Here is a 24,058-nt window from a genome sequence, read left to right on the forward strand (position 1 = left end):
CCTCATCAATAACAATGCAACAACTATTAGACTCTCTTCTTTTTATGTTCTTTAAAAGAAGAATGGCAAAATATATTTGTTTCTAAAAACTGGGTTTCCTATTATTACCATTTATAGCTATGGAGTTAAAACTGTCAGTGTCTTACAACTCACAGATTCAGGCTGCAGTTTGTCCTGTCACTATTTTTATTTCTGAGCAACTCTGTAATTTTAATGGGCTTCTGCATTAACTTTTCATTAGGTCACAATCAACACAAAGTTGCACCATTTAAAGCTGTTAAAGCTAAATGTATTCTGTTGTGAAACAAAGTTATTAAAAAATCAATTAAGAAAGCAATGAATAGTACACATATATGCAAATGAAAATCCCTTTGAAGTAAAATAGAATATAACTACAGAATCACTGGACAAATATTTCTGACAAAAATCCTACACTGACCATAAAAATATAAAATTCTTATAAAAGAATAGTTAATAATAATTACATAACAGAAAAACTTATAAAATTTCTTCTAAGCTGACCAATAAAACCCAATGTAGAAGATAAGCCTGTAAAGCCTGAGAGAGTTTTCTTAAAACAGGTATTGAATGGCAACCAGTTCTGACTTGATTGTTTAAGGAATAATTCTATCACAGCTGAATACAATTCTTCTTTGCCTTTTAGTAAGTTATAGCAAGGAAACATCAGAACTGTTGACGTGTAAGAGGTTCTAGAATTTACAGTTCCCATCAACTGTGAATGACCAAACAAAAGTGAACAGAAAACTGAGGTCATTTTTCCATCTGATTATCTGATGGAGCAGTAAAATAGTCTCTCATGCTCTTTATTCTTTGCTTTTGAGGACATCAGTGTTTCACACTTTCCAAAATTTCAGGCAGTGAATATTGATTTTTTTAAAAATGTATGGAGTAGTAGAAACACCCACTTCCTTTTCCACTCTTTCCTGTAACTCCAAAAAAGCTTTAGCTGATTGATCTCATCATAAATGACATACAGTACTAATACTGTATGTCTAATACTAATTATTAACCCTAATTAATACTAATTATAAACCCTACAGCAAGCTCTGTGGTGTGAATCAGTTTTAAACAGGAGAGGATGACTCATTGTTCCTCTTTCTTTGTAAAGCACTGCAAAACCAGATTATTTTGTATGAATTTAAAGTAAAGGCACGTTAGTCATAACAAAGCACCTCTGTTTCCTCTGCAGCTATTTGAAAACATTTTATCCCATCTCAAAACCATTAGTAAGAAAGGAATATATTCTGTTAAAGCTAAAACATTTACTTTTGGGATTCCTTTCTCCTCCACAACCTCCTCCTCTCAGAGCTGGGCAAGTTCCTTGCACTTCCTCCTCTTCTAACACACCTGCTGCTAACTCTGATTCTCTAGTGTTGTTTCATTTAATGCATAAACCATGGATTTTCTGACACTGAATGCTAATCCCAAACAAGTAGATGAGAAAAGGGGCAAGAAAGAAGAGGCAAAAAGGAGAAGGAATGCACAGGCCTTTCAGAAACTGCAGAAAACAGGAGGAAAAAACACAGGCAGGGAATAAAAGGGAAAAACGGGGAGGCTTGTAACAGATCAGAAGTGGTGGGAAATAAAAATTATTAGATACTTGAAGACAAAAATGACAATATATAACATAATAAAGGAAGATAAAGTGCTGCATGAATTTAAGAGGAGAGCTACAGGAGGGAACATGGTTATGTAGATACCATGACATGGTTATGAGAACCATGACAGACTCAAAGTATATCTGTCTCTCTCTCCCCTGCATTTTGTATCAATTTTGATCCAAGAATATAAATTCATAGGCTGTAAGTCATATTTGTGATACAAATGTTTACTTTTCTCTGAAAAGTGAACTCTGCTTCCCTTATATTTTCTGAGCACGTTTACTTAAGCATAAAAAAAATGTTCAATTGATTTCAGGAATGAAAATCATTCCATCTAGGATTCCTGAGCTACAAAACCTGAAGCCATACAGAAGTGAAGCCCAGATCCCTTGGCTCTTATTGAAACACAAGTTTTTCCAAATAGAAAAGCAAACACAATGACATGAATAATAATAAAAAAGGTCTCATTGGTGGATGGTAAAATCAATGTACCAAGAAAAAGTGTCTTTTGAAGGACAAATGTTGACCCCTTCTAAGAGAAAAACAAAATTATCAAAGTTATCAAAAAATAGATATATATCAAAATATCCAATTTATCAGTGCCCTATCAAGTCCAGAAGATGGTTGATCATTTCCAAGACAGAAAGGGATGTATCCCTTCCCTTTCCAAAACCAAGGGACTGCAACCTTGCCCTGCCCTTGTGCAAAATCTACAAAAACAGAAGGGGTGAAAGATCCCTGTTAGGTTCCTCCCAAAAATTCACCCAACTAGAGTGCCAGTGCTGGGAACCCATTGCTAGAAGTAATCAATTATTGTTAAGCAACAATTTAAATGAGTTTCTAGCTCCCTGAGGCATTAGAGCAATTTCTGTTTAAGAATTTTGGCACCCAAATACAGAAAACTTACATGGGTGACCCAACCTGAAAAAACATTCTACACTATTTTGAATTCCACTTCCTGAAACTTGATTTTCTGAACTGCAATAAAACAGAAACAAAAAGCCTACTGACATCTCCATCTAAATGGAACCAGTGGCAATCTCCTAGGAAGGGTTACAAACCCTCCAAAGACAAATTGCATCAAGGAAGAACAACACTTAATAAGAAAGTAGCAATTAAACCTACAAAACCAAATAAACTTGGAGATTGCTGATCTCTTCTGCAGCAATTCCTGGCCCCCACCATCCCCGTGCCAAGTGAACTCCCTTGTAGCTGTTTCTGTCTAATTTTACATTCAACTTGGAGCCTCTCTGAGACACAGTCAATACTTTTTTATTTCCTATACTACTTACTCCTGATGCTTGTTCCCTTTGATAAAGAATTGAAGTGCTTAGTCCATAAAATTAATAATGAATAATGACAATAAGATTATGTCTATTAAGCTTGTGACAAAGTATGTGGTTTTGACAGACATAATTAAATTTAAGTATATTACATTAAAATATTCTATTTTAAAGATGAGACATTTTACAATCATTATTACTTTTATGAAATGGACATGTGGTTTAGAAACCTAAACCTGTCAAACTCAATGAACAGCAAAAAAATATTCATGGACTATATAGATTAAGTCTATACATATAGTTTTAGGATGTTATTACTCATGTCTTTAATAACATGTTCATGCATAAATATTTCTTTCTGCAAAATTAATATATACATCATATATACCAGACACATCCATATTGGGTTAAGTATGAAAGCCAAAAGTCCTAGCATTCAGTGGTGGGATATTTTGCCAGTATAAAAATATAACTGAAACAATGAAAACTGAGAATATTTCAACAAAGTCACACAAAACTTGTTATGCATCCCCAAACTGCTATCACTAAAGAAGCAGGAAATTAAGCCTTAAATCTAAACATCTTTAGGCACTCATGTGTTTGAGATATTAAATTTCACTATTAGATATAACAACACCATGAGAAGAGATGCATAAATTTTTCAAAATCTGCCTATAAACCAATTGATAAAAAATAGGAATGCAATATTTCATTGTCCCACTTTAAAATGTTTTATTACCTTTTTTAATTCACTGTGAGCAGCTGTTTATATGCCAGTAACTCCACAGCAGTACACAGCAGTAATAAATTACTCTCAAATATATACAAGTCACTATTTGAGTAGAATAACTGTGTGTGTTGGTGAGTTTTAAGGGTTTTTAAATTATTTTTCAGATTTACAGAGACCTTTTACCTGCCTGCCAGCCCCTCACCTTAGACTCCTGTCTTGGTTTTGATATCCATTCCCAGTGACCCCCAAGCTATTCCTTCTTTTATCTTTCCCTCTCCTGCCACCATCCAACTGTGAGGACATAAACCACTGGTTCACTTTGGTTTATCTCATTTGTCTTCTACTGGAACCATGGGAGCTGTCCAACACTGCCACTGCCTTGATCAAAATCCTCCTGTTTTCAATGGTGTTGATTGGAACAGAGAGAAAACAGAAAATCTCTAGTTTATGTTCTCTGTCCCGATGCCCCCTGACAGGAGCAGCTGCATGGAAAGTAATACCCATCCCTTAAAATTTGGGATAGCTCAAGGAGAAGTTTGTCCAGCTCGTGGAGAAATTTCAAGTATAGTGTACTATTTTCAGAAGTTTATAATCTAATTTGAGTATATTTCCCAAGACCAGGGCAATATACAGAAACCAACCTGCTGGCAACCTTTGATGCTTCAGGTTTTAGCTTTTGTATTTTTCAGATTCTGTGCTGCTTTAGTGTGAACTTCTGAGCGTCATATTAGGGGATGGTGAGCTCTCTTCACAGAGTAGGGAGACAAAGCAATTCCTTCTCTACCTGGGGACCAAGGACAAATGATCCAAATCTCAGCCCCAAGAGCATAAACAACATGGACTGAAGAGAGAAAAACAAGAAGGATGGGATTGCATGGGCTAAAGCTGCAATTGGACAATTAACTCCAATATGCAAATGGAGCAGAACTGATCAGAGTGAGAGTTCCTGTGACTGGTCATCCATTTTGTGACCATTTTGGTTCATCTTGGGTTTAGCCCTGGCTGGGCTCTTGTGTTGCCCAAGGTGGAGCCATTGAGGAGATCCTTTTAATAAATCCCTACTTTATTCTTTAGGTCCATCTAGTCTCTGTTCTAGGTCAGCTTTCACAAGGCATCACCTTCATAAACTGGTCTTCATAAACTGGAGACTGGGGAACATTTGAGTAAAGTAACTGAGTGAATTGCCTTTAATATAGGTGAATCTGAACAATTTCTCCTGAACACTATCCTTTAAAAGAGAAGGAGCCCAATAAAATAATCAGATTTGGGAAGACATATGGATTGGAGAATTTTATAGGAACAATTATGAAAAGTGAATCCAGAAGTCAATAATGGAGAGAACGCAATTATCAGTTTGTGCTATCAGATGTGGATACAATGAATAATTCTATAGACTCCTCAAAAGTTGGGGAAAAAACTGTTGCCATGTCAAAACTACTTCTCATCTGCTCTGGGAAACAAAACCTCTTTCAAACTTCTCTAATTTTTGAGCTATGAAAACCTCCACTATAAATCTGGAAGGAATTGGTTTCTGTAATCTTTTTAGATCACTTCTACATCAGGACAATTTTATAAACAATTGGGCATATTCTCTTTTAAAACTCTGGAGGCAGAGTCCAGAATTAGACACAAATACTAATTTTCTACCTGCAAACTCCTTACAATGAGCAACATTTGAAATTACAGGCCCTAAAAATTAAAGTGGTTGTAATGTCCAAACCCTCTGTACTTGTTACTTCAAAACTTGCATATATACTGTCCAATTCTGAGAATTGCAAACATTCAGGCAGAAGCTGTCTCAAGAACAGGGTGTTTTTTTTCAAATTGAGGTCCTCCAGGAAAGTTATTCTCTGTTAACTATATTACACCTAAAGAAGAAATTTAACAATAATAATTTATTTAAAGTGCATCACTTTTCCATTGCCTAATTTCCATACCCCTGTCAGATGAAGGATTGTAGTGCACAACTTTTTGTTCTTACAGTATAAACCAACAACTTGACACAGTTTAAGGCCTAATTTCGGAGAAGTTTCTGTACTTCCTAAACTGGACTGTCAGATTTCCCTTTTATAGTTTCATTTTACTGAAATGCTCATCTTCAAAGTGAAATGGGGGAATGCAGGCAGCTCTGGGATTTAGGAGCCTTGAAGGTTGGGAAAACCTGCAAGGAGCAGCCAGATACCCAGGGAACTGTGAAGCCTGCATCTCCTCTGGGTTGTGGGAAGAGAAAGAAGCTAAGTCTGACAAATTCTTAAATTTTTTATTTATTTTTTTTTTAAAGCTCACATAAGTAAACCAGCTTAGTGCTTAGCCAGATTAGTGCTTCAATACTTGCTTAATCATTTACAGTGTATAACATTTGTGCATGCTGCAGTGCTGAATTGGCTAAGCTCTAAAGACAGTTTATATAACCAAGCATTAAACTTCAAACAGCTCAGCAAGGTCATCACTGCCCCAGCGCCAAGAAGAGCTCCCAAGCAGTCTAAGATTTCTGGCCTAGTTAGCATGTTTTCAAAATTCGTACTACGAGTCTCTTGGCAATTATAAAAGACAATTTCTCTGTTGAAATGCAGAGGAATTTTACAAGAGAAAAGCAGCAGATGTTCTCCTCAAAAAGCTTTAAGGTTCAGAAGAAATAAACAAATTTTAAAAACCCCATACTTGAAGAAATGTTAACACCAATATCTAAATACACGTAAACTCCCATTTCATGTAATAAACACTCCTTGGTTTAGCAGACAGCGTGTCAATAATTAGCCTAAGATTGTTGTGTTTATCCTAAATTATCTGATATGGAGCACAGAACACTGCACACTGTCTCATACCATCCCTTAATGATATGAAAGCCACATTCTGGCAAGTTACTTCTATTTGCTGTGTCTTTTGAAATCTCTGTGGCATTTTCTGATAGATTTTGTAACAGACATTTTAAGATCCAAAAATCATAGTCTCAGGAAAAAACCTCAGAGCAAACCAGCCTTATCCTCAGAGGTCACAGAATCAGGTGAGAAAATGCTTAGTTTGCCATTATTAGCACTTCAGATTGCATCACTCACAGCATTCCTGTTCACACTTTTTCCTCTCCTCCATGAAAACGTATTTTGTGATTGCCATATCCATGCCTTTATCCTTGTCCATTCAAAAACACAAAGGATAAGAGCAAACTCAACCATCACCCCCTTAGTTAACTTTGACAAGAGAAAATGTCCAAAATGACAAAGGAAAACAGCCCATGAAATCCTTGTGAAAAACATGCCTTCAAGGAACACAGTTATCACAAGAGATAAAACTTAATCTTTCTCATTTAAGTGCTTATCAGTGTGGATTACAGATATCAGAAGGCCAAGGGGGAATCACAGCTCAAAACACTGAACTTCCCTGAGTTTCCCCTATTAAAATAATTATTTTACAATGGTTTAATTTCATCATCCAAAATATTTGTAGTTTTGTGCTTAATCACAAAGAAATTAATTTTGTTTTTGGTTGGTTGTTCCAGGAGAAAGCAGGGAGAAAAGGAAAAGACTTTGATTAAAGGCAAATTGATAATTAAAGGTGAACTCTGCAAAACTGTCAAAGCTCTCCTTGGAGCACCCACAGGGCTGTTTCATCTGTTTCAGACACCAAGAATTCTATCACTGTCTTGTTAAATCCACAGAAACTTTTCTACAACTTCATTTTAATTTGTTAATGACGTTTTGAGTGAAACTCCTGACAGCAGAAAGCGACGAGAGGCATTAGGTGTGGGCAGGTGGGAGAGGATCCAGACAAGGGGCACAAAGATGATCCAAGGCTTGGGAAGCTGCCATGAGAGCAAAGGCTGAGAGAACTGGGTTTGTTCACTCTTAAAAAGAGAAACCTCATCACCACATTCCAGCCTTTAAAGAGGCTGCAAAGAAATGGAGACTCCCTTTTTACATGGAAAAGGCAAGGGGTGATGGGAATAGGTTACTCTCGGGAAGATTTTGATTGGAGACAAGAGGAAAACTTTTCAAAATGAGAACACTGAGCCATTGGAATAATCTTCCCAAGGAAAGGGTGGATTGGACCCATGGTTGTGGGTCATCTAGACCATGCTTTTCCCAGAAAAGATTGGACTAGGTGATCCATGAGGTTGGACTAGGAGGTCTCTTCCAACCTCATCCTCCACAATGATTGCCTAAGGAAAAAAATCTTGCTTTCACATCATTTAAATACCTCAGGATCTTTCTCCCTAAGCTCAATTTCTTATGGCTTGAATATTTATGCACCATCTGGACTTCAAAGAGACATGTCCTCAAAAGCAGCATGATTCCAGCTTTACACAAAGTCACTATTGCTTCTGGAGCTTGACTCAGATATGCCACTGGTACCAAATTTGGATAAATTTGCTGTGGCATTGTGACAGATTTCCTTCTTCTCCAGGAATAGAAAGCCTCAGAAGAAGACATTAACTCTGCAGATATAAAGCAGTTGAAACTGATTTTATCCAATTGCTCAGGAGAGCCCCACAGGCTGGAGACCAAGGCAATGGACACTGAGGATGGTCTGGATGGAATTTTGCAGCAATCTTCTGAATTTAGTGACATGAGGACATTTTTGGGGAAAGAGAAATTCTGAAACTCTCAGGCTGAAAGGGAAGACTGTGAAAGGTTTGACCACTGTGGTCAGTTTAGGGCTAAGAGAGACACATTGGCTATTATTTACTTCTTTCCTTTGAAAGATACAGAAAGGAGAGTAAGGGGATAATTTTATGGGAATGAAAATAGCAGGATAGCAGCACAGGGAATGACATCAAGAGGAGTAGGGAGCTTTGCTTCCTCTGTCAGAAGAGCAGAATGTCAGCAGGATTCCAGCTCAGGGCTATATCTGAGTGAGAGCTGCTTAGGTGAGCAGGTTAGAACTGACTGGTGTTCATCCCAAAAAAAAAAACCCATGGACATTATGCTGAGATTAATAGAAATATTTGCAGCTCTTGTAGCTACTGCTAGAGTCTCCAATCTACCATCTCAGACAACTGCCATTGAATTATTCATGATGCATTTATAACCTACAATTCATGAATGCAGGGGCTAGAAAACTTATTGGTTTCCATTTTTTATTTCTTGGTGAACCTTTGATCTGAAAATAAAGTAGTTATTTCATCAGTTGTGGTTTGGAGAAGACCTGGAGGCACCCAGTATGAGATAAAAGCCTAAAAAAGCCCAGATCCATGAAGTCTTACCAGCAGTACAGCAGTGCTGAGGTTTGGGTAAAGCTTGAGGAAGGAGCTCAGGTAACAATTTCATCTCAAATAAAACTCCCAAAAAAACTTATAATTTCATATATTTGAATTAAAATGAAAGCTCTTTAATTATACAACTTGGAATATGAGAACAATTCATCATAGTGTAGAATTTTACTTTTTTTGCATACTTTACAGATAAATGACACAAGCTGTTTAATTATCTGTCAGGTGAGAAGCAAAACACAGAGATAAAGATTAGTTTATTACATAAGTATTTCAAAAGTTATTATTCCACCCATCTACCAGGAAAGCCCCAAATTACATTTGAAATACTGGTCTCATGCTGAGCAGACTAATAGCTTTTCCAGGCTTTTTGAGGCAGGAGAAAAGGCTGATTTTAGCCCCCTATTCTGACACATGGCACAGAGGATCCCTTCTACTTTTAACAGCGAGTTTCACTCACTTTGCAACTTAATCAAGAACCTGTCTATATATGCCAGGGTATAAAATTGAAAGAGTGCCTCAGATTACTGCTTGTATTCCTAGAGCTTCTTTTTCTATTTGACTTTTTTCCCACAAACATATAGTACTGCACGTTTAAAAGTTATTAATATCAATAACAGAACAAAAATGAAAAGATGATTTAATATATTGATAAAAGGAAAAAAAAACCTCAAAAAAGGTTGTTAAAAAGGTTTTTAAAGGACAATTTTTACATAACTATACATAACATTGAAAGCATCAAAAAGAAAAAAAAACAAAACAACTGAAGTGTTGACCAACCTTTATGTCTGTGAGATCCATCCATGTCAGAAAACTCAATGTGGTTTTCATCAGCCCAGTACAGTCTGTGGTTGACATAGTCTATGGTGAGAGCCATAGGTCTGGAAATCTGTGTTTCTATAACCACAGCTTGCCTGGATCCATCCATCCCAACACGGCCAATGTGAGGGGACTCACAGCAATCAATCCAGTACAGGTACCTGTGGGACCAAACACAGCAGCTGAGTAACTGTGATGCCTCAGGTTTTTGCTTTTGCATTTTTCAGATTCTGTGCTACTGCAGTGTGTGGGTCTGGGCTTCATGTGAGGGGATAGTGAGCTCTCTGCACAGAGCAGGGAGACAAAACAATTCCTTCTCTAGCTGGGGACCAAGGACAAATCTCAGCCCCAGGAGCATAAACGTGGGCTGAAGAGAGAAAAACAAGAAGGATAGGGCTTCATAATCTAAAGCTGTAATTGGACAATTGACTCCAATATGCAAAGGCACTGGAATTTATAAAAATGAGAGACCCCGTGACCAGTCGTCCATTTTGTGACCATTTTGGTTCATCTTGGGTGAAGCCCTGGCTGGGCTTTTGTGCTGCCCAAGGTGGATCTATTGAAACCTTCTAATAAATCCTTACTTTATTCTTTAGCTCTGTCTAGTCTCTGTTCTGGGTCAGCCTTCACAAGGCATCAGCAGCAATAATTGACCAGAGAGGTTGTGGCTGCCCCATCCCTGAAAGTGTCCAAGACCAGGTTGGATTGGGCTTTCAGCAACCTGGGGTAGTGAATGGCACCCCTGCCTGTCTTGGGGGTTTGAAACTGGATGATCCTTAGGTCTCTTCTTAATCAAACCATTCTGTGGCTCAATGCTTAATTTATTTAGTTGATCTCAAGAATAAATCAGTAATTAGTCTACAATATTTCCACCTTCCAGATAAATCTTTGAGTTTTCTGGACCTGTCTGTAAATAGTTGTGCTGAATGTAAAGGATTTGAATAGGAAACCCTCTGCCAGGTGTGATTTTATTAAATTAATTATAGACTAATAAAATGTACATTTAAATGGCTTAGTCTTGATACCTTAGAATTTTAAGCACCACCCAAACTGGACTTTGTGAATCTCACATCCTACATAAATGGCATCATTAATAAATTTATCAGAAATATGATATTATATCTACTTTTTTTTTTACACAAGTTACAAAACTTTTTTTTTGCTATCATGCAGCCACATAATGCAAATTGAATTGCTTCAGGAAGTACTAGCTGTAAAACATTAAAACAGTTTCTTGCACAGAGGGTTTAAAAACGGGTGAAGCACTGAGAGAGACTGTCAGAAAGCTGAGCAGCAATTTTACCCTCAACATGCTATTTAACCACAATGCAGAGCACGTTTGCCATAAAGGGAGAAAAATCCCATTATTTAGCACATGGATGCATGTGGCTGCTGTTGTGTGCCATTACTCAGAACCTCAGGACAGATCTTTCCAGCTGGGAAGCTGATTCTGCTCTACAGGCTTTGGACAGGCTCTCCAAAATCCAGATGCAGCTCATATCCTTGATAAGCACCTGGAACAGAATTTGTGTGCAGGAGGAAATGGTGATGCTAAGAACAGTTACAGGTATCCTACAACACACAGGTGCAATGTGCTGGCACCCAGCCTGCTCCACACAAGCAGCAGACAGAGGAAACCTTCTCCACTCTCTCCAACAGAAAATGTTTTCTTTGGAAACAAACTGCATGGCAGCAGCAGGATGATTCACTAAGCATTTCTCATTTCTGAGGGGAAAAAAAACCCCACCAAAAAACCAAACCCAAGATTCAAGTAACACCATTTCAAATTATAAGTCTGAATTTGAATTTTTATTCCAGCACAATTCTATATTAAAATAAATGAAAACAGGCTTATGTTTAGCAATAAAAATGTAAAAACTGCTTTGGAAAGCTGGCTATACACACCAAAAAGAACCTCGAGTAAGTTATTATGCCTATTTATTTATACATCTAAGTCTTCCTGAAAGACTGGGACTCTGTGTACTAACTTTGTAGATTGATTTTTGCATACTCAGGGATGCCCAGGCAACCACAGAAAGATCCCATGTATGCATCTCTTGAAAACATTAAACAAAGGTCTGTATCCTCCCTCCCCAATATTACAGGGAAGAAAGGGTACAGTTACAAGAAAATTAAATTTTAGTCCTAAGAAATAGTAGAAAATAGCTTTTATCTTGAAAAAAAATAGTAGACTAGATAGGTTATATTTTTATGCAAGGAAAAACACTGATTTTCTTTGTTTAGGTAGAGTCCAGACCAACACAACAACTTTGTCCTATCACTGAATATTAGATTAAAAAAAACCACAAACCAACAAAAAACTAAGTATTATTTCCTATGTATTTTTTGAATTAAAAAAAAATAATATCAAATGAGGATTAAGTAGGAAGTACTGAAAATTGCCTGTTTCATACCCAGCTTGAGGATCTAAGGACAGATCTCTGGGAAACTTCACTCTCTTGCTCACAAGGACAGTTGGGTACAAGCCATTGAGCTTGGACACCTCAATAATTCTCTTTTCAGTATCAGACCAGTAGAGATTCTTCCCAATCCAATCTACAGCCAGGGCATTGGGAACAGCTGTATTGTGAACTACCTGGAAGAGCAAAAATTACATTAATTATTTATCTAAATAACTGGGAAAAGGAACAATAATTTGAGCGGTACAGATGCCAGGATATTGAGAGACTGGCTATTTGGTACAGTGACATAAAGCATGTAAAAACTGGGTATTATTCACTGCTAAACACTGACACTTCTCAGGTAATGACACTTAAGTAGCTACAACAATGTGACACTTTCCTCCTCGTGAAGGAGAATGGAGCATACTATGATAATGTAAAGAGGAAATTACCAACATTATGCACAAACTTTTAAAAACTTTTGAGCTTTCATTTTTTTCATCTGAAGTACCTAGTTTTCTCTTAATGTAAAAAAAAAAAAATAAAGAAATAAATCAAACAAACGCAAACTTTTCTCTTTTCCCCCTTTCATTTCATATTCCATTTTTGTTCCACAGAACAGAGTGGAGATGTGGCTGCTCTCCCCACAGTGTGCCCTTGAGCACATCTGCTGCTGCTCATCTCCCCATTTCTCTCAGCAGTCTCCATCAGCATATTCTTCATTTTAATGTCACAGTAGTGCCATATGTCATCGTGACAGAGAGACCATGAGAGCACTCAGAGCTACTGGCTGGAAAGGAAATACTGTGCTCTTATTTCCAGCATTCATGTGGCAGAAGAATGAGGAATTTCCCAAGAATTAGTTAAATTTCAAAAGGACTTCATTGTTAAGAGACAAAAGCAATTTAGTCACCTACTAAATCCTACAGACTACTGACAGGGCTGTGTTATTCTCAGGGTTTTTGATGACTTGGATAATTCTGGGACTTGAACAAATTCTTCTAGATTTATTACAGATATGTGATTACAAACCTCATCATGGCATAAGTCAGTCCAGCTTGTCTGGGAGTACTTCATGCCAAGTATTCAGTAATATTTGAATATTCACAATCATTTGAGACCAATTTCTTCTAGGCTTGAAAATTCTATTCCTGAGAAGATCTATCCTGACCTATTCTATTCCTGATTAAGGTCTGTGCAACTAGAACTTCAGAAAAAAACCCTACATTTCAGAAAGCAATACTTGAAAATGTATGAGATTTCTTAAGCACTAATAATGGGTTTATTACTGTGGTGCACATTCTAATTTACTGTTATCTTCAACACCAACAGCATGGGCACCAGAGTATAAGCTTCATGTATAAACCTGTATTATGTATAACTGAAAGTGCTAGTTTTAAATTTATTTACCATCTGAAGACATGGAAAAGCCTTCAAGATAAAAAGGGATATGGTGAGATGCTTTAAATCAATTTTATAGTTATGAATTTGTAAAAGCACCTTCTCAGGTTGTTACATAATTTATCATCTTATAAAATCTTTTTAAAAAGGTAAATTCCAGGATACACTGCTTTTTTAATGGGAATAAGAGGTTCTAATTTCTAAAACCTCCACACTACCAGCTTCACCAGTTTATAAATGTGTAATTGCAGCAACTGCTGCATTGGCACAAGGGACATTTCATGCAGAAATGGATAACTGTGAAAATGTAGGTAGTGGTTTGGCTGTCTAAACACTTCACTAGAGCACCAACCAAAATAATGAGTTTCTCTTTCTGATGACTTTTCCTGAGGAGAGTCCCCTCAGCCTGTCCCAGCCACTGAGACCACCAGTGTGGCACCTCATGTGCATGGTCCAGCCCTTGACTGCATTTCCCACTAACATTGGAATCTAAACTGTCCCTGAAACACTGAACACAGCCGTGTGAAAGGGCTGTCATTTCAGTTCTCTCAGTATCTCCTCCATGGGCAGAGGCAGAAGAAAAATGAGATGCCATCAGGCTTCCCAGAGCTGGTGTGCTGAAGAAATGCCATCTCCTGCAAGGGGAATCCGAGGCAATACATCAAATAGCATCACTTACACTGAGAGCTGATCTATTTATAGCAAAAAATAACATAACAAGGGAGAAGATAATAAAATGAGAGATTCATCAGGGGAAAAACCATAAAAACTCCCTCTCTTGACAAAACAACCCCATTAAAAGATGCAAACAGGTTGGCTAGATAAGAAATAATAACACTAGCATTTAAATAACTAAATAAAAATTATAATACTTTCATTTGAACTAATTTTTAATAATGTCAGTTATTAAGTATGTCCTATAGCAACCTAATAAGAAAGTCAGAGCCACAAAAATTTGGAACTGCATAAAAGGTTACTGATAGACTATTAGACAGCTATAGACAGTATATAATTATTAGACAGTATATATTTATATTAGAAAGTATATAATTCTTGCTAATTTTTTTCACCTTTTTTTTTTAGCTTTCAGAGGCCAAATCTGGGCCAAGCTTTTCACACAAAAAACCTTTTTCTTTGTATGAAAATTAAATGGACCTATTTTTATGATTCTTGCTTTGCATATGACATCCTATACGAGCAAAATTTTCATCAATATGACACTTGTGCAAACTGCAAATTGATGGAAAAATTAAATATCCTCCATGTCCTCATCCTAATTTTCTTCTAGTGGTTGTTCAACTTCTTGATGACTTTTTTTAAAAAATTAAATTAATAATGAATCAGTAGAAAGCAATTTTGATAGTCTCCTACCTGGCTATTGGAACACTCTTAACTGGGAATAATTCTTTGTTGTTGAAATAGTGAGGATTAGAAATAAAGAGTCTGAGCAATCCCCAGCCCTTATATAACACTGAACCATCCATAAGGGATGAAGCTGAGGAGGATGCTTTGGAAACTGTTTAGGGACAATAAGTGTGATTCAAGGATTTAATGGATTTTGAACCCCACACTTGCCAGTGTTCTATTTTTTTCCCTACACAGGTACAACTTCTGAGTGCATGCTGGGTTTTACTTTCACCCCAATGCAATCAGATTGCCAGAAGATTTTCATCCACTTGCTTTTTTTTCTTTTTAAGAACTATTATTTTGGTGTGAAGGATGCAAATGAGGTTGGAGCCAGTGATTTTCAAACCCTAATTCACTTAAGGAGCAAAGCTGACGCGCTCTGAGGTTGTGTCAGTCCACACACCAAACTGAGAATGAAAAACACAAATCTTTTCTCTCTGCATGTTTATCGGTGTGCAGAGAGGGAACAAAATTCACAGGATATGTTGCTGCTCATTTAGGTCCCTGTTTCAGAAGGGCAGACATAATAGAATAAACAAAGCACTCCTTACTGCTTATCACCAGTTCTGGGAAAATGTTCACACAAGTCAACAAATGTGCTTTATAGTGGATTTGTGAACTTAATCCACTACAGAGGCAGAACAGGCTGTGCAGAAATGGGAGTGCACTTTTACCCTTCACAGCAAAGACATTGAGTTATTTTAATTATCAGTGTAGTGGAGGTGAAACAAAAACAAACTGAAGATCACAGGAAATGTCACATAGGAAGAAATAATACACCAGTGTATTTACACAGCTTACACCTAATTATAGCTCTCTTTTTTCTTTGGCATCCTGGAAGCCACATGGAACTGCCAATTCAGTAAGCTGTCAGATAAGTCATAAGGAATTTAGCTCCTAAATGCAGTTCTCCTTGTGCCTATCTTTACTTCAAATAAGATACAAATGCAATTAAATTTTACTAGGACTCACTAGCTCGTGCTGCGTTTGTATTCATACACCAAAGCCTCCCAATCTGGGTAAATGTATGAGGGAGCATTTCCCAAAGCACTCAAAAAATATAATTCTAGTAGTGACATTATTAATCCTCAATTACCTTGATGTCACTTCCATTTAAAGACATTCTGTTTATGCGACTGCCATTTGGTCTGCTGGAATCAATCCAATAAATGAACTCTTCTCTGTAGTCAAAGTCTATTGCAATCACATTGTTCAGCCCCTAAAAACAGAAAAAAAAAGTGCTTTTATTCAAATGTTTGAACACAAACTGCTGGATAGCATTCAGAATGCAAAACACAGTTAATATTCCTAATGCTTTATTTTACTGTCTGCATATTTCTGAAGCACTTCCCTCTCTTTTCCATACATTACTTGTAAACAGAGTAAGACAAAGACTGTAACAGAAATAAATATGGTGACAAATTAACTGTGTCACTTCAAAAAAATGCAGATGATACAGGAAATTAAATGAGGCTCCTGTGTTTTTCTATGCTCTTATTTAAATGAAATTTGGCAGTAAATACTTCTAATTTTTGCTCAGTTTAACTGCTGATTACTACCTTTAGCCCTTCTTTGGCAAATGAAATGGGAGAATCAGAAATAGTATGATCTTTAGGACATTTAAATAATAAAAAAAATTCCCTAGTAATATAAATTAATCAGGAATTCAAAATGGTAATGGTGCAAAAAGACATTAATGTTAATTCCTGAATGAGGAGGTTTTGACTTAGATACTATATTATAGGTACTCTATATATATGTATTTATTTATGTGTGTGTGTGTGGATACACACAGACAGTGGTAGATCCAAAAAGCAGGAAAGTTGGAGATCCAGCAGGAACCTGGGAATCTCCTATGGCTCCAATTACAAAGCCAACACATTTTGAGACAGTGGTGATTATATCTGAGGTACTCCAACATGCTGGGAGGAGCAGTCATACAATAATGGCTTTTCATCCCAAATGGCTGATAAGTAAGAAGAAGGTTGGATTCAGATGATGGCTCTTATTTCCTTATCTGCCCCATAAACTGCTGACTTTTCTGATAGGTAGTGAAATCACAATTATTGTTAATATGCCAGTTTGTTGTTATCAATGAAATAGGGAGCAGCAGCGCTGAAAGGAACGGATGTGGTCTGTATTCCCTCTATAAATTGAAGGTCACTTAATCAATTCCCTTATCAGCCCAATGGCATCCTGCTCTCAGGTAGATCAGGAGCCTCCCTGTTTAGTGTAATTCATTGCTGGGAAGGGGTGTGCTGGACCAGCCAGCTCTAAAGTAAACAACTAAGGACAATATTTAATCGTACAGAAACTGATACATGGCTTATCCACCAACTACTGCTGTGCAATTACTGTAAATCTACCTTTTGATCAAAATGTAGAGGAAAAGAGCAGATAAACTGCACAAATCATCATTATAAAAAGCCTGAAACAATTCAGTGTAGGAAGACCACTCTCATTTGTCAAAAATATCATACACATGCAGACACTTTTCACAAAACCAGCTGCAGCTCTGTCAGTCATAACTGGGCTGCAAAACACTTCTCCTGCCTCCTTTCCTCCTGTTGGTATAATTGCATCTACAGAGAAACTCCCACCTCAAATTCTTACTTAACCAAGGAGACAACAGGTCAACAAATACAAAATAATACTTCATACAATTTCATAACATTCTATAAATCAAAGTCAGCAATTTGAAAAAATATGGTCTTATCTCTATATATTCCACAACACTGTAAAAGTTTCCTAAACAATCAAGACTAATACAGAGAATTGACTGCCTGCACATCTTTGGTTTCAAGCGTTATAATTTGGGTCAGTTTAATTTCAATTTTTATCAGAACATCAACTGCAGACAAAGAACTCTTCATGTCTGTAACAGAGTTCTCTGTCCAGACATAATTTCCTCTTTATCATATACATATCTCACTTAAGCCCTCCTAGCATAATTCTTTGCCATTTCACAAGTAATCTGCTTTTTAGAAGGAATGGGGAAGATTTCAAATGGAGTCAGCTGCCTCAGTCTCTCATCTTAAACCTGTGGGTTTGTTTCTTTTACACACAGCACACAATATATCCTTGGCTGTGATTTGTATTCCCTTGGTGCCCCACTTAAAAACAGGGAGATAAAAATCACAAATAATGAGGAGGAAGATTATCTACTCTGGCTATTGAAACCCTGAGGATTTTGATGACTAGGAGTGAAGGAAATGGAAACAAAGATGATACATGAGACACATTCAAACAGTTGTACTGTTTATGTGTATTTGAAAAAAAAAAAAGAAGAAAGAAAAAGAAAATAGAGGAAAAAGCTGGCACATAATTCAGAGTAGACTGAAGGAGCTTGTACTTTCAGCTCCTTTATTCTGAGTTTATATGAACAACTATTAGAATGGTAATCACAGAACAAATACACAGAGGGAAGGGTGGGTTTGCTCCTCTGCCAGAGCCACTCTGGTGTTTGCCAGGTGTGCAGGAAAGAGCCAAATCCATCATGGCACTACAAGGACACAAGGATGTCCTCATGAGGGACACAACCCCCCCTGTCCTGCTGGTAAAGGTCCCTCTTTGGCTTTCACATCTTTGCAGGAGCAAAGACCAGTGGGTTCAACAGCAGAGGTGTTTATCAGCCCAGTGAATGAATGGAACATGGGAAAAACACATATTTTGTTCAGTGGCTGGAGCTGCCCCCTAATGCATTGAAGAGGAGTCCATTGAATTCAGGACCATCTGTCAGGCACCAGCCATGAAGAAAATTTCCTGTTGCTCCCCTCTTTTCACAGGTTTCTATGAACAGGTACACCAGGAAAAGAGGAGAGAGGCAGTGAGATGCAAATGAGAGGGAATCAGAAGGATTTCAGGAAAACAGACAGACTTTCACAATGTCTAAGCTTAAATAAAGGCAATGTTTCATTCAAGGTGGTAATTTCATAATTACTGTTGTGAAGACTTGAGCACCTCTCTTGTGACGTTTAGGTGCACAGCACAGTGACTCAAGAAGTTACAAAAAGCCTAATGATATTGATGGGGAGTAAATAATTTCCTAGTCTTACTACAATTGACCCATTATCATTCAAGGAAATCAATATTTTTATTAAAACATATTTTGGAAATCTAATCTGTGGTAAATAACTACACTTAGGTGAAGCACAGAAGGACAGCAGACTGCTAAAAATGGCAGCTCTGTATTTACTGGGTGACTTTCTGTTTTTGCAGTTTTTCACTTTTTCTTTTCTCTGTTACAATATTTTAGAGCAATTACTTTAAAAATTAGATTTACACAAAGATAAGAGTTCACATTTTGTAATACCAAATAAATATCGGGACTGCCTGTCTGAAAATAGATTTAGATTATGACAATAAATGGTCCAAATAATGCATGGCCAAATAGGTGGGGGTTTTTGTTTGGTTTTTTTTTAACTGAAATAGACAAATTGCACAAAACATATTGTGATGGAAGAGGATCACAAATAACATAATTTTTTAGTACATCAGAATGACTGACAAAACAACTGCCTGAGCTTTAATCATGACAAATCCAGAAAAAAATAGTCAATTAAAGTATTGTAATAACTCTGAAGGCACTGCAGTTGTTCTGTGGTGCACACAACGCCAATTATAGGACGATGTTTCTGTCAGTTGCAAACTTTAGAAAAAAATAAAAGTATTGAGTTAAACTTAGAGCATGGTACTATGGTTATACCTGTTTCAACAAAGTGTAGTTGGATCCATCAGTGCTAATTTTTCTTATTTCATGATGATCAGCCAGAATTAAGAAAGGTTCCTCATCTAAACCCCGGGAGAAAGAATATATTAGACTAGCTTTTACGTTAATTTATGGAAAATCAGGAATACAATGCTGAAATACAGATGGCTTGAAAAATAAATGTTACATGCTCTGATCAATGTTATGGATGAAAGAAATATTTAAAACATTCAAATGCTCCAAGAAAGATCAATGATGCAGTATAAAAATGAACAAAGCAATCAATTAGTATATCTTTCAATGCAATTTAATTCTTTTGCCTTTGCAATATGGGAACAACACTGCATTTTATCCTAATTTAATGTCAGAGATGAAATGGGAAATATATTTAATTCCATATGTTTTAATTTCAACATTTCCTTTCAGTTTAACACTGACTACTAATTATGGTTGCAAACCAAGCAGGTTTTGACTATTGCTTTTTGAGATTTCATTAGTCTGAATGATACAGTGAGAAAGAAACACCTACTCATAAAAACCTTGCTTTTTTAAAGTTTGAACTGAAGCCAGATTTGACTTTGTGTTACCCCGGCTTTCTAGTTTATAAAAAGTATTTACTTTCAGATACTCATTCATGACATCACTGAAACATCTCTGACACGGACATACAGAATTCTAAAAATATATTTTTAAGGCTGTCTTTATTTTAGTTCTATTGAGAGACACCTCGACTAAAACAAAACAAAAAAAAAAGATCACCAGTGATAAATAAAAATGTATAAAGGCTTTGTATCTACTGCTCTTGCACTCTAGAATGTAATGTGTTGTCCAGCCTACTCTGCTCCTGTAGTGAGCACATTTGTATGTTATAACAGAGTTGCATTTTCTATTTTTTTTTCCTGTTCCTCCTTTTCAGATGAGGAAGTTTGATGTACATTCTAATATTCTAAAGGTGATGAAATCTTATGATAACCATGCTATAATCATCTGACTCAGAAGCAGAACTAAGTGATGTATTTTAACTTTTCTAATACTTTTTCTAATAAAGTTAATTATTCACACTTTCAAAAACCACTGTATCTATTTATTACAAATGAGCTGAGGAAAACACAGACTAAAGATATAACTTATTATTGCATTCAGACACAGTCACATTCCTGTTTTATATTGAAAAAGTAGCAGATTCAAAGTAACTCTGTTTTTATCTTGCATATAAAGGTACCACAGACCTTGGGGCTAAGTTTTTTTTTTTCCACAAATTATTTTGGTACAGCTGTGGATTATAAAATCATTCAATAGTAATACCTGAAAGGGATTTGCAGCCATTTGGGTTATCAGGCTGTGTTTCATACCCTTCTGCACACAAGCATTTGTAGGTTCCATAGGTATTGATGCATTGCTGGCTACAGGGAAATCCAGATGAACATTCATCAATATCTACACACGTTTTGCCATCATCCTTCAGGAGGAATCCAGGCCAGCATTTGCACTGGGAAAGAAAACCAAATACATTCATTTTTAATTTTGTTTATCACCTGTGTGTACTTGCTTCTGAATATGTTAGCATCATAAAATTTTTATGCATACCATTTTTTCAAGTAACATCTTAATTACATTGCTGCTTGTATGGTTTACAGGAGGCATGCCTACTTTTCTTTTCAAATATTGCTGATGTGCTCCTAAACACTATTTCCTCCATAAAAACCCAAACAAAACCCTGTGGAATGAGTAATTACTCTTCCTACTTTAACTGAAGGAAAAGTAAACCACACCTTTTCAAAAATATAGAAAGGATTTTTTTCTTGAAAATAATGATGGATGGACCCTTTGAAGTTCTTAAGTTTCAATTATACATGTGTTTTTTGGTAAAGATAGACAGTTTTCAACTATTTTCCTTGGAATCATTGATACCACCTAGCAATCTGTGTAACCAACACAGGAATGCTAATCAGAACTCTTGAGGCTGATTAGGAGCTGGACATGGGCAATTCTTGTGGATCCCTTCTAACTCAGAATATTCTCTGTTTCTCTGACGTTTATTTGGGTTTGGTAATGATCCTGGCAACGTTATCACATGCAATGGGAAAGGTGCAAAATACAACTGGCCAGAGGCGTTTTGAAAAAGGGGCATAAATTTTATCTACAGAAGACTTCCTGTCATGTTCCCTCCTATATTCTCTATTTCTCTTTGCAGAGATCCAGGATGTGCTTTCTCCACCACTTCAACAAGGTTTTTGTTGAACCCAACAGCTCCTGAGTCTCTGGCTCAACCCTCACAGTTCCAGAGGGCTGAATACCTGCACATCTAAGCCAAGCTGCACAGATTTTATTTAGTTCTCAGTGGGCCAATGTTCAGCAGAAAAGATGAAACTTTGGGAGTGCAGTTAGGGTTACTTCAGAGTTAAAACCCTGGAAAAAGTCTTTCTTCTATTTTTAGCTGCTATTTACAGGCTAGTGCAGGCTGTTCCTCTCTACTTGTCAAGACCAAAGAGCAGATTCAAAAAACATCCTCACACGCAGACAATGAACAGTTTTATTCTGCTACTAAGGTGATATTACTTTAAATATTTCTATAAGAGTCTCTGTCTTGGAAAAAAAAAAAAACAAAACAAGAACAAAACAAAGAACTGGAGAAAACCACTATTTCTGCTCTTCATTCCTATGTATTGGAAAATTTTTACTCATTGATTTTCAGTGCTCTGTATACACCTGTATGATTTGTTGTATTTAAAGCACCTTTCCATAGGTTTAAAATAGGCACTATACCATTTTTTTAAATACAATTGGCAATTGTTTGCTTACAGGAAATGAAAATTTGAATGTTCTTATTTTGGCATGTAAGCTACTTCACTACAAAGAAATACCACACCGTGAGGCTTTATAATAATCATGCAGTAGTTAAGCACTTGAGAGCTAAAAACTCGCATTATATTAAACCACATTTTGCAATTATTCACCTTGTATCCAACAGGAAGGTCCTGGCAGTCCTGGGAACAGCCACTGACTTTCTTACTGAGGCATTCATTAATGTGGCAGCTTTTCTCATCAGACCCATCACTGCAATCTTCTTTGTTATCACAAACCTCGCTTTGAGGAATGCACTTGCCATTTTTGCACATAAAAAAAGAGCTGTTACATGACTGCTCTGGAAAACAAAAAAAGAACACACAACTTGGTGTCATCTCTTAGTATTTGGAATTAATTCTCTCATGGATCAGCTGCTTTGTGCATGCAAAAGGAAAAAATTGTGTAACAACTGAATATTTATTCCTTATTGATAGCTTTATAATAACTTCCCACTTTTCAATGTCTTTGAAGGTTATTCCTCTCCTGGAAAAATCGGTGAAGACATCAACTTATTACTCCCTCCTAGATATTTCTTTTTCATATAATGGAGAACCCTCTACATAATCTCTGCACAAAACACTGTTCTAGTTTCCAAAAGTTAAAAAACATGGGTTCCTCCCCCTGAGGATGCTGAGGTGTTTAGGAACACAACTGGCTGAATTCCAATGAATTCCTTGTCTAATGGAAATATTTGTCTTCCTGCAAATATGTTCTTCCCTGTTTGGCAAAACTTCAATACATCATTTCAGCTACATTCAGATCCTTCAAATAACGATTGGAACATTCAAATAAATATAAGGTAGGTGTGCTGCCTCACTTCACAGCAGATGAGTGTGTTTTCCATCAGAATTGGAATAAAGAACCTGGCTACAGTGCAATGAAATGCTCAGGTCTAGACAGAAGAATTGGTCTTTCAAAAAGCCACAGACTAGAACAACATATGCAGATCAGGACTAATTTCCCTCTCAAAAACAAGTCAAACCTCATCAAACTTACTAATGTAAGCAGAAAATATCAATAAAACCAATAGCATTGGGTCAATAATTTACTAAAAAAATTTAAGCTGTGTTTATTATTTATAGTGAGAACAACTTTATATCCCCTTTTATATGAACTCCTTTTGTGTGATGAATATCTGGAACACAATAACCATTATAAGAGCAAGGTAGAAACTTTGGAAATTACAATATTAATATCATCTTCTTTAGCATCAACAGGAGTTATGCACTGAGGAACTGTCTGATATTTCAGTCCTTAGGATCTGGTGGCTTGGACTTTGTGAACTGAAGTTTTGGATGCTCAGAACACTTTGTCCTTGCAAGACATGAGCAAAATCACCATGAAAGCACTGGAAATTTAAGGAATGAGGTTTACATTTGCTGACTTAGAGCCCTAAACCATCGCTCTCAAAAAAGAGAGGTCACACGTGCTCTTCAAAAAATTTTAAACCAGAACTTTTGCTCTTGGTGCAAAAAATTACAAACCTGAACTTTTGCACTTGGTGTTGATAGGGGCTTCATCAGAGTGGTCTGGGCAGTCAAAGTCCCCATCACATTGCCACTGGGAATTCAGCAGGCAGCGCCCATCAGCGCAGGTGAACTCTCCAGGACGGCAGCGACGATACCCTACAAAA

The 24,058-nt window shown here is 36.7% G+C and overlaps 1 protein-coding gene across 6 annotated transcripts in view; it reads right to left on the reverse strand.

Annotated features, from left to right (window-relative positions):
• The window catches only part of LRP1B (LDL receptor related protein 1B), a 638,345-nt gene that overhangs the window by 82,206 nt on the left and 532,081 nt on the right, over positions 1 to 24,058 (reverse strand). For all 6 annotated transcript variants that reach the window (XM_077181744.1, XM_077181743.1, XM_077181742.1 and 3 more), the window contains 7 exons: positions 23,910 to 24,050; positions 22,536 to 22,723; positions 20,884 to 21,067; positions 19,576 to 19,661; positions 15,967 to 16,089; positions 12,075 to 12,256; positions 9,622 to 9,821 (listed from right to left, as the gene is read on the reverse strand). In XM_077181744.1, coding sequence (XP_077037859.1) covers positions 9,622 to 9,821; positions 12,075 to 12,256; positions 15,967 to 16,089; positions 19,576 to 19,661; positions 20,884 to 21,067; positions 22,536 to 22,723; positions 23,910 to 24,050 — 1,104 coding nt within the window. The remainder of the gene's footprint in view (positions 1 to 9,621; positions 9,822 to 12,074; positions 12,257 to 15,966; positions 16,090 to 19,575; positions 19,662 to 20,883; positions 21,068 to 22,535; positions 22,724 to 23,909; positions 24,051 to 24,058) is intronic.

The sequence above is a fragment of the Agelaius phoeniceus genome, chromosome 7 (genome assembly GCF_051311805.1).
Source record: "Agelaius phoeniceus isolate bAgePho1 chromosome 7, bAgePho1.hap1, whole genome shotgun sequence".
Lineage (NCBI taxonomy): Eukaryota > Metazoa > Chordata > Aves > Passeriformes > Icteridae > Agelaius > Agelaius phoeniceus.